At 41.7% G+C, this 11,083-nt stretch overlaps 1 protein-coding gene across 1 annotated transcript in view; it reads left to right on the top strand.

Annotated features, from left to right (window-relative positions):
- LOC117486878 (exostosin-1) overlaps nt 1-11,083 on the top strand; it is a 308,682-nt gene continuing 297,599 nt past the window's right edge. The window contains exons 1-3 of the mRNA XM_034135461.1: nt 1-240; nt 1,072-1,554; nt 2,312-3,063. Coding sequence (XP_033991352.1) covers nt 1,276-1,554; nt 2,312-3,063 — 1,031 coding nt within the window. The 5' untranslated portion in view covers nt 1-240; nt 1,072-1,275. The remainder of the gene's footprint in view (nt 241-1,071; nt 1,555-2,311; nt 3,064-11,083) is intronic.

The raw sequence follows: 11,083 nt of genomic DNA, 5'->3' as shown, positions 1-11,083 counted from the left end.
GCGCGGGGGAGGATGAAGCCAGCGCACCGTGTTGGGCTTCCCAACGGACGCAGAGCTCAGTGACTGCTGGGAAAACCTGCTTTTAACATCATTTCAGATTCGTGGATGGATTTGTGATCGGGTGTTTTGGGCCGTAGAGCTGGAGAATGTGTATCCGAGCTGAGGAGCGGTGCTCCGGCTGGAGGGGAGCCGCGGAGGTCCGGATCTGTTCCCGGGACCACAGGTGTTTCCTGTAAACAGGTAGGGCAGTGCACCGAGTGTTGTAGCTTTTACATTGTGGACTCAGGCGACCGAAAACAAAGGAAACAAATCATTACTATAATCCAAACATTACTTATGGAGATCGCTTACTAAACGGTACAGATATTCCACGTGTTTCCTCATGTATCCTCATTCCTCATTGAGAAATCCTGCAGTTTAGTGCTGAGTTTACCATCACACATCCTCGTCTTTCTTCATTAAAACTCCACCTATTAAGCTTGCCCCAGTTGCATTTTAATCTAGTTTCACTGATGCGAATGTTGGGATATATTCACAATTTAATCGCACAACCCGGACACACCGGTTACTGCTCAAAATGTTTGCTGCACAGGTAGTTACAAGGATTACAAATGCTGTTTGCTAAATGGCTTTAGTAATATCTAATTAGGTAAAAAGCTCTACAAAAAGTCAAAGACATTGAATTGGCAACATTATGAATGGCACTTGTTTTAGATTCTGGTTTTCTTGAAGGACTTCTGATTTACAACATATTGCTTACAGTGGCATGCATCAGTGTTTGACTTTATTTGATGCTATTTGAAGGACTATTTGTGTGCGTTTTTTTTTCAAACTATTGCACCTGACACCTATAACTGCACATGGCTTCTTTTTATTTTATTTCTTAGATTTATTTTGATCTTCATTGGACTCCACATGATCAGCATATTATTAAATCTTTACACTGATATTTGTCTAGCCTTCTCTTGAAAAAGTTGCCAACAAGTTTGACTTTGTTTAGTAACCGCATTTCTTGGAGACTTTATTAGTAACTTGTAAGGTAATTAATTAATATTTATTTTTCTCTTTTAGTGACTCCAAATCCCAACATGCCGAGCTGTGGATAGAGAGCCTGTCTGTGGGTCGAGCGGACCTGTGTCTACCTCCCTGCTCCTCCTCTCCTCATCATTACCTAGTTCCTCGTCCTCCTCTTTATCCTCCCCTTACTCTTCCTCCTCCTCTCTTCCTGTCTCTATCCCTCCACCTCCTCCTCTTCCCCCCCCCCCCACAGCACACATGCAGGCCAAGAAGCGGTACCTGCTTGTGTCTGTGGGGGCCGGTCTTCTCTTCCTCGTCTACCTGTGGGGTCTGCAAATCGGGGAGTTCCAGCAGCAGCCGTACCAATATCACCAGTTTCCCCAGTACCCCCAGTACCACCAGCCGGATTACCAGTACTACCACCAGAGCCAGGAGGTGTACCAGCCCCTGCCCCAGAGGAGCCCCTCCAGACCCCCAAGGCACTGGCCAGAGTCCACCCAGCTGCTGGAGCCGTACCTGGAGGGAGGAGAGCAGGAGGTACACATGGCTATCGGACTGGGATATTGATATATTGACATATTTGAAATTGTCTAAGATTTTGATATCCTAAATCCATAAGTGTTGTCTTTTCCTGGTTGTAAGTGCTGCATTATGGTCAAGTGAGTCCTATCGGGCAAACATTTGTGAATGCATAAATAGTCAACCTAATATGACAATCTTCTGGATTTGATACTGGTCATGTAATTTAACGGATATTCTGAATTAGGCCTTATTCACAAAATGGCGATATCCGATTATGACGTGTGGGAAATGCAGATATTATTCAATTTGTGACTCATGGCCTCTTGACTGTTAACGGTCAGCTCTGTGTCTTGTATTGAGCCAGTTTGATCTTGTTTATTACCATAAAAAGAATAACTGGGAGGCCACAGATTTGCCAAACGTGCAAAATGCTGTCAAAGGGGGTGCATGTAAAATGCTCCAATAAGGTACAGCACGTTTAAGTTATGTGAAGGGCAAATATCAGGCGGGCGCTTCATGACTATTCAGAGTCAGATTTAAAGAGTAATATTACTGGAAAATACATTTGTATTAACCATGTAAAGGCTTAAAATGTAACCGTCTACTGTATCTTTTTAAAATGAAGGCAAAACTGGAATATGATAACAGAGTTTATGGCATTTTAAAGGAGAGCTTTATTTTCTTCTCATTTGTTCGCTGAGAATTGATCATGCAGTGTTGATGGATTGATGAAATAGACATGTTTTTTTCAATATAAACTGTGTGTCTGCAGGAGGACAGCCCTCAGGTCCAACACCAGCACACGTCGCCTCGTGAACGCCGAGCGATCCGAGACAACATCTACAGGAACAAGCGCTGCCGCATGGAAACCTGCTTCGACTTCGCTCGCTGCCAGACGGGCTTCAGGGTTTACATCTACCCTCCACAGAGAGGGGACGAGATCTCCGAGACCTACCAGAAGATCCTGTCGTCCATCGAGGAGTCTCGCTTCCACACCACAGACCCCTCGAGGGCCTGTCTCTTCATCCTGGCCGTGGACACGTTGGACAGGGACCAGCTCTCGGCTCAGTTTGTCCAGAACGCCAGGCTCCGAATCCAGAGCCTGCCCACGTGGAACGATGGCAGGAACCACATCATATTCAACCTGTACTCTGGCACCTGGCCGGACTACACAGAGGACCTGGGCTTCGAGGTGGGCCAGGCCATGTTGGCCAAAGCCAGCGCAGATGTGGTCAACTTCAGACCCAACTTTGATATCTCCATCCCTCTATTCTCCAAGGAGCACCCGCTAAAAGGAGGGGGCATGGGTTATCTGACGCTCAACGATGCACCGCCTTCCAGGAAGTACCTGCTGGTTTTCAAAGGGAAGCGATACCTGACTGGCATCGGTTCTGAGACGAGGAACGCTCTGTATCACATCCACAACGGGGAAGATATCATTCTGCTGACCACATGCAAACATGGCAAGGACTGGGAGAAACACAAGGACTCTCGCTGCAACAGAGATAATGAAGAATACTCAAAGTAAGTCACGCTTTTTAATCTCTTTCCCTTGTTTTCGCTGGGTTTGCTTTTATTGTCTTTGGAAACGACAGCAGTGCTTTGAAGTTGAATAAATTAAGAGGATTTATTTGTGTCTCAAAATAGCCATTTCTATTCTCCTGCTAGTTTTGGAAGTTCTTACTCCTTAACTCCAGAAGTCCTTTTGGTTGTTGACATGTATTCAGTGCATTTGGTGTCTGCAGACAACCTGCTTGTTATCAGATATTATCGCTGTGACAGTTATCTCAGTATCACCTCCGTTTTGCTGTCGGTTATTTCAAATGCAGTGTTTGTTGCACATCATTACAGCTCCTTGTGTCTAGGGATGGACATGTTAATGTTTGAATCATTACAAATCTTTGTTTATTGGCTGAAAACTCTCCCGCTGGAATGTGTTGTGGACGAGCCGCCTCGTCTTTATTTGAATGAAACAGGTCGGATGCTTTCACGTTCATATTTCACAACTGTCTAGGGAGTTGAGCTTCACTGTTGCTGTGCTCCTGAGACAAATTCCGTGTGTGTGTGTGTGTGTGTGTGTGTGTGTGTGTGTGTGTGTGTGGTGTGTGGTGTGTGGTGTGTGTGTGTGTGTGTGGTGTGTGTTGTGTGGTGTGTGTGTGTGGTGTGTGTGTGTGTGTGTGTGTGTGTGTGTGTGTGTGTGTGTGTGTGTGTGTGTGTGTGTGTGTGTGTGTGTGTGTGTGTGTGTGTGTGTGTGTGTGTGTGTGTGTGTGTGTGTGTGTGTGTGTGTGTGTGTGTGTGTGTGTGTGTGTGTGTGTGTGTGTGTGTGTGTGTGTGTGTGTGTGTGTGTGTGTGTGTGTGGTGTGTGTGTGTGTGTGTGTGTGTGTGTGTGTGTGTGTGTGTGTGTGTGTGTGTGTGTGTGTGTGTGTGTGTGTGTGTGTGTGTGTGTGTGTGTGTGTGTGTGTGTGTGTGTGTGTGTGTGGGCGGGAGAGCGAGCAGAGAAGTGTTGAAGTGAAGGAAAGTTTTGTCAGCTCAGCAGTTGGTCTCTAGAGCAAAGTGATCTGAGCCGAGAAGAGGATGTCACCTTTTGTAATTTTTAGCGAGAGCTGACAGCTCAAAGATAAAAAACCATGGCATGGGGAGTAAATGGGAACAACATTCTCAACTTCTCCTGCTTTTTCCTGGAAATCTTAGTCCAAGAGTCATCTGATGCATATTTACGTTTAGAAGTGGCAGAAACCCTGAGGAGAGTGTGAATCCTGCTAACTGAACTTTAGCAGGGAGCATCTGCAATGTGACGAAATGTCATTGTTTTGGCTTGGGATTTCACACAGTCTGTGTGTACATTGTTGTGTATTTTATCATTTCTGGACATCTCCAGGAAAAAGACTGGAGTCAGGAAAGTATGATTTCAGGAGTTTACTTGCATGAAAGGCATCCAATACAACCTCTTTATGTTAGCACATCATTCACTTATTGAATCGTCGACATTATGTCTCTTACTTTGTTTATTTAGGTTATTCAATCGTTCTCCTTTGCTCTCTTCAGCTGGGTCATTCAGTTCTGGTGTCTCTATGTTTTTGCAGTTCTTGGAAAGCCAGCAGTTAAAGTACACAATGGTGTGAAGTGAAGTCTTCATGAGAGGACACCTCAGGGAGACCCGTATACACATGTTTACTTAACACAACTCAATACAAGATATAAGACATTCATATACTATAGGTTGTTTGAGAATGAACATTGAAGTCAAAGCATCATTGGATAGATTCCAAGGGTTGGAGACGTCTGGCAATCCAAGGTTTTCCTAAGAAATTAGTTAATGTTACTGTAATTTTTTTTAAACTAACCCTCCAATTGTAAGTGAAATATGAGATCAGATGATCAATATCTAACTCCCTTTAACTTGATGCAGACTGTACTGTGAGTGATGCAGTCCCTTTTACTTTCTCCTTATATAAACACAGCAAATAATCAAAAACATGCACTTTTAATATGTTTTTGATTCACTAAAAATGGCAAAACATCATTGTGAGAAACCCGGCAGTCACTTTCTGCCAATAATTAACAACAAAGTTTGAGGAGATATCACACTCAAGTTTTTGCCAAATATATTTTGGTCCTCTTTTTTTTAGCTATGCGGCAGATCCTCTGCTGTTCCTGTGATTTGGATTCAAACACCTTTTAAATAAGGAAGTCAGCAGTGTAACTCAAGTTATGGTTTTATTCCCAATGTGTAAAACATCTGTCCTCTCTGTGACTGCAGTGTATTTCTGAAAGGATTGTAATCACCGGTGCATCTGTTTATTTTATTTGCTCCACAGGCCAGTATATTTGATCTGTAGCAGCTCACATGCGTCACAAGTCTCCAATATGCGATTTACTGATAACACAATAAAAACAGGAAGCTGAATTTATGATCCTGTGTTCTTCAGAAACATCAGCTTGCCTCTCAAATCACTTTATTCTAGGGCATTTTATTTCTTATTTTCTATTTATCTGTATATGTTGGTGTTGTGTAGTAAGAGGGTTGATGTCAGCCTGACTAGATAACTGCAAATTGTCGGTGTATAAACAAGATGTTGAAGTACATAAAAGTGTTCTCTGCTTGAATGAATGTGGCTGGTAACCCCGGTGGCTTTATGAGCTCTTAGAAGCAGCTTTTATGGTGAGGAAATATAAATGGACTTGGTTTCAGTAGAATATAAAAGTATTAATGTAAAAGGTGCTTGAAAAGGACAAATTATCTCAGACAAAACACAAAGAGTGATAATCAATAGAGCACATTAATGAGTGCTGAGAGCCTCCTTCACTGAACAAACACTACATTAGTCTTTCTCTGTCTCAGTCTGGCATGATATCCAATAACAAAAGCAAAAAGCTTATTATGACGGTGGCATTGAGTTTTTTCCTCAGCAGAGATTTATTTGTTCTGCTTCCTTGTTCTCTTGTTATCATTTGTCGTCGAGTGACATGTTTCTATGAACCTGAAACACTTTTTATATTCATGATTTCTGGAGCTGATTGAACGCAGTAATTGATTTGGTGTCTGTCGATTATTTAGTTGTAATGTAAAAAAAGGAAGTCAGATTAGAAAAGTACAATTTGAGCAAAAAACAATAGACAGCTGCAACAATAGGTCAACCAATCAATAAGTCAATTGACAGAAAAAGAAGCGACTGCTAATCAATTAAAAAGTCATTTGAAAGAAAAGGCACATTTCAGCCTCTCAAATGAGATTTCCTCTTTTCCTTTGCATCATATTTAAGTGAATATAAAGTATGTTGTAGATCGACAAAGAACGACACAAAGTGTCACGGAGGTGATCTCTGGGCCCATAGATCTCGGCCTCCGTTACGGGTTGGATAGCTTAATTGTTGGGGATTGTGTTCAACTGGTGCCCTGTGATGGCTCCTCCCCCCTCACCTGTGTCTAATTGCTCCACCCTCACCTGTGTCTTGTTAGTTTGTGGGTGTTTCTCAATCGCGAGTACGCTTGCTTGGTAGCACATGTCTGCCGAGCATCTTGCTTCAGAAGCGAGTCAAGAATACTTCCTGGCATTCGGAAAACGAAGTGTGGAACACGCTAGCAAGTGTGCAGGTGTGCGTCATATGAGAGGCCCCGCCTTACATCTTCCGCCACAGATTTGGGGAAATTGGTCCGTGCGCAAAGCATTGTGGGGATTTTAAGACCGCGAAGTCTACTCATGTGCACACTCGATATTTCTCCAAACGGAGTACGCCGGGCTCGGTAGATTTCCAAGTATACTGGAGATTGGAACAGTACTTCGGCGGCACTCGATGACGTAGTATGCTTGAAATAGTGGCTCTGAAGCAGCTTTACTCGCGATTGAGAAACACCCTCTGTGTGTATTTAGGTGCTGTTTTCTTGTTGGGTTAGAGGGGTGTGAGATCTTTGTGGCTGCAGGCTGTGTGCAGGGAGAAACAGCAGATTGAGGCTGTGTGTCATGTGTTCATGATTTTTAATAAAGGCCCACACCGGGTTATATTTGGGATTTCTGCCTCTGCCTCCTTACTTGGTCGGGCCGCTCAACGGTCAGCTTCACACAAAGATCTTGGATGATTAATCTGGCAAAAAAATCGACAGATTAATCGATAATAAAAAATGATTGTTAGTGAAGCCCTCATATCTTATATGTATATATTTGTTTTTATTGCTGAAACTTACTTGCACCATTATCTCTTTTTTTTTCACAGGCATTATTGGATTCCACTTTATGTATTTTTATCTTTATGTTAATATAGTTTAGCTATAGCATAGTTGTTTCCGAAGAAAATCTCATGTGCATTAAACAATAAAGCCTTTAAAACCTTTCTGAATCCTAATAATAATAATAATAATTCCTTACATTTATTACACACATATCATACATGTAACGGTCATGTACTGTGGACAGTACCCACAGGAGCAAATTCAGGTAAAGTGTCTTGCCCAAGGACACAACGTCTTTACAGACGCAGCGGCGGGTTTCGAACTGATGTTCCCCAACGCTGATGATCAACGCACAGCCCACTGCGCCACTCCGCCCATCTTCACACCTCGAAGTCATCAAGGCGCTTTACAAGTACACATTACACACATATCATACATGTAACGGTCATGTACTGTGGACAGTACCCACAGGAACAAATTCGGATGAAGTGTCTTGCTCAAGGACACAACGGCCTGACGCAGTGGCGGGTTTCGAACTGGAGTTCCCCAACGCCACCCCTGATCTGATGATCAACGCACAGCCCACTGCGCCACTCCATCCCCAAATAGTAATAATAAACAACCTACTTATAACTTTAGAGCGTTGCCAGAAATCATAAATATGAAATAAATGCTACAGTAAAACCTTTATAGTGAAAACCGTGTGGGATTTCAGGGAAGATGATTAGGGCCACATGTGAAAGTGATTTTTTGAGAGAAAAGTCAGAAATAAAGTTCTGACATTTCTCAAAATTCAGAAATGTTTTCTCAGAATTCAGACTTTTTTTTCTAAGAACTCAAAATAAATGTCTCAAAGATCTGGAAAAATGTTTCCTCCTATGTAGAATTTAAATGATTTCCTTCCTCTTAGATTATTCCACCTCTGTATAAGTAGTTTATGTTGTTCTTGATTGTACTATATTCCTTAAAGTGGACCTATCATGCTATATTTGAAAATATTTTTCAAAATACCAAACAGATCATGCATTTTAGCCATGCCTCATTTTGCTCAATTTGACATTTTTTAGATCTGTTTTAGCAAGGGTTGATTCTGTGAGCAACAGCACCATCTAGAGGCCTGGCATATGTACTACAACGTCTCCAGCGCTTTCAAACGGCAATGGCCGTGGCTGTCTCCTCCTGACGTCAGGAAAGTGTTCAAATCTGGATCTATTTTTATCAGATCCGTTGCAGCCCCTTTTTTAGAGATTTGGGTATGGAGGAAAATAGAGAGGGTTGTGTTTTCTGACACTTGGTGAGTTCCCTGGAACACCGGGGACACATATTCATGTATAAAAGACGTACAAAAGTGCATTTTGCATGATAGGTCCCCTTTAAATGAGACTATTCTTTTGTTCTACTTGCTCTCATACTCATTAAACACATCACTGAGAGACACAAGCATCACCTGTCGTCTCAGGTTCACACTCTTTTGAATGCTGAGGTTGTGACGGAGAAAGTCTGCTCTGGTGTTTTACACTCAGCAGCACATCAATACAGAGGGGGGGGGTCCTTCACAGCAAGCCTCCCTGATGGGAACACAAACCGACGAGGATCTCGAAGCCTCGGGCGGTCGATAATTGCTCTCCAATTGAATTAAGCTGTGTATGAAGGCGATGGATAGAGATCTCACCTCCCACTGAGCGGATTGAACTCAGGCTGTTTTTACTGTACGTAGATAACAGCCGGCTTCATCAATAAAGAAGTGTCTCTCCAAAGACTGTTGGATACCGAGGGCTTAATTCTGATCGCTGTCACGTCTTTCATGATGGTCAAACAAGAAGAGAGTAGAAGATGGTCAGATGTGATGAGAGGTGTCTGTACATTAATCCATAAACAACTTCTTCTCTTCCTCTCTGCTCATCGACCGCCTCCTTCTTTCTCTGTCGGGTCTTGACGCTAATTTAGCTCTTTCTCTCCTTTCATGCTAATTATAATCTTTGAGAAAGTGTTGAAACAGACGCCGTTTTACTACCGTAGGGTTTTAAGCATTGAAATGTGGCTACGTTTTCCATAAAGTCATGAATGCCTTTTTAACATTTTACAGGGAAATTTGGTACATTTTTATCAAAGCAATTAAATGCAGCTTACATTTTATCGGTTGATATGTTGGACCGTGTGGAAGAGTACTGTACTTAATTATAAATGTGAGTTACTTGTACTTTACTTGGGTTTTTTCCATTTAATGCAACTAAATCTCAGAGCATGTTTTCACTTTACATTTGTTTGACAGCTTTTTCTACTTTTTAGATCACACATTTCACACCCTTGCTGTCAAGTTAAAGATACCCATTTGATAATTTTGAATGTAATTTATTTTTTTGGTCTAATGGACTCAAAGATGAAGTGTTATTTTATTGGTCGACAAACATTTTCCCTATTTTTAGGTTAAAAACAGATAAAAACAGGGCTGTTATTTCAACTTTTAAGTGAAATGTAGATTTCACAGGCCAGCAACAAAGCTACAAACATGTGATGATCTTATAGAATATGAACTACTAATAGATTGAATTATATTGCTAGATATATTGAACTATATAAAAAGAGTAAATTAGACAATTAACAACAATACATATCTACAGCAGTGAAATACATCAATGCAGTACGCTTATATTAATCCAACAACACCATACATTAAAGTACAAAAGCTGACGGTAATATTTTACTGTATAATAACTACTTTTCATACTTCAAATACTTTTACTTATAGAAGTATTTCCGTTGTTATTTTTTAACTTAGGTGAATACTTCTCCCAGTGATGCGAACAAGCACTTGTTTATTGATATTTTTCCACTCTGTCATCATTTCACAAATGTGTCTCCATCACTAATTGTCTCATAATGAGCAAAGTAAAGACATTGAGTGCATTAGTTATAATGCGCTGCTTCTAAGGATCCTCAGATGGAAACACAGCTGCTGTCACATCTGGGAGGGTTCGGCAGCTGCACAATTCAATATGTATGACGGGAGAGAAGAGTCTGACAGTATTCATTAAAATGTCAGCTGTGGTCATGTGGGTGGCCACGCTGTGTGTGTGTAGTCCAGTAAGTGCAGAGTGTGTGTGAATGTGTGTGTTATCAGTTATTTTGCTTCCCGGCCTTGTTGTTAGATGCTCTATTAAAACACATCAAAAGTAGACGTTCTCTTTACATGTTTGCTTATCTCCCTCACTGCCAATCCTCTTCTCTTCACCTCCATCTCTTTCATTCTTCTCCTCTCCTCCTTTATTCCCTTATCTCTCCTCGCCCTCCCTCTTCCTTTCTTTACCCCGTTGTCCAACAAGCAAAACTGAACCGTGGCAAAGCTTTTCCCGCTGTTTCAGAGCATCTTTGATTCAAGTCATGATGGAGAGCACCGTGAGGAATAATAAGAGCCTCTGCCAGTTTTAGAGAGAAGAAGAAAGAGAAATTTAGGACGTTTAAACACTTTGATGTGTGGCCAAACAACCTATTAAAGGAAGGTGTATTAAGGGGTTTCTGATTGGGATATCTCTGTAGTGAATATATTAACTACTGCATTATCTCCTATTTACACAATATGTTTATTGATTTCTTTCTTTTTCAGATACATTTATTTTTTTGTTTTGTTAATCCAGTACAATGTGTTACTTTGAGCTATGTGATTTAAAGGGGCCCTACTATCTCAGTTTCAGGTTCATATGTGTATGTAGTGTCTCTACTGGGACATGTCTTCATGCTTTAATGTTCAAAAAGCTCTTTATTTTTCTCATACTGCCTGTGTTGCAGCACCTCTTTTCCCCCTCTGTCTGAAACCAGAGCCCAGTCTGCTCTGATTGGTTAGCTGGCCGGCTCTGTTGTGATTGTCCCGCCCCTTAAC

The sequence above is a fragment of the Trematomus bernacchii genome, unplaced genomic scaffold (assembly GCF_902827165.1).
Source record: "Trematomus bernacchii unplaced genomic scaffold, fTreBer1.1, whole genome shotgun sequence".
NCBI classification, from domain to species: Eukaryota; Metazoa; Chordata; class Actinopteri; order Perciformes; family Nototheniidae; genus Trematomus; species Trematomus bernacchii.
This window is presented reverse-complemented; position numbering and strand designations above follow the sequence as displayed.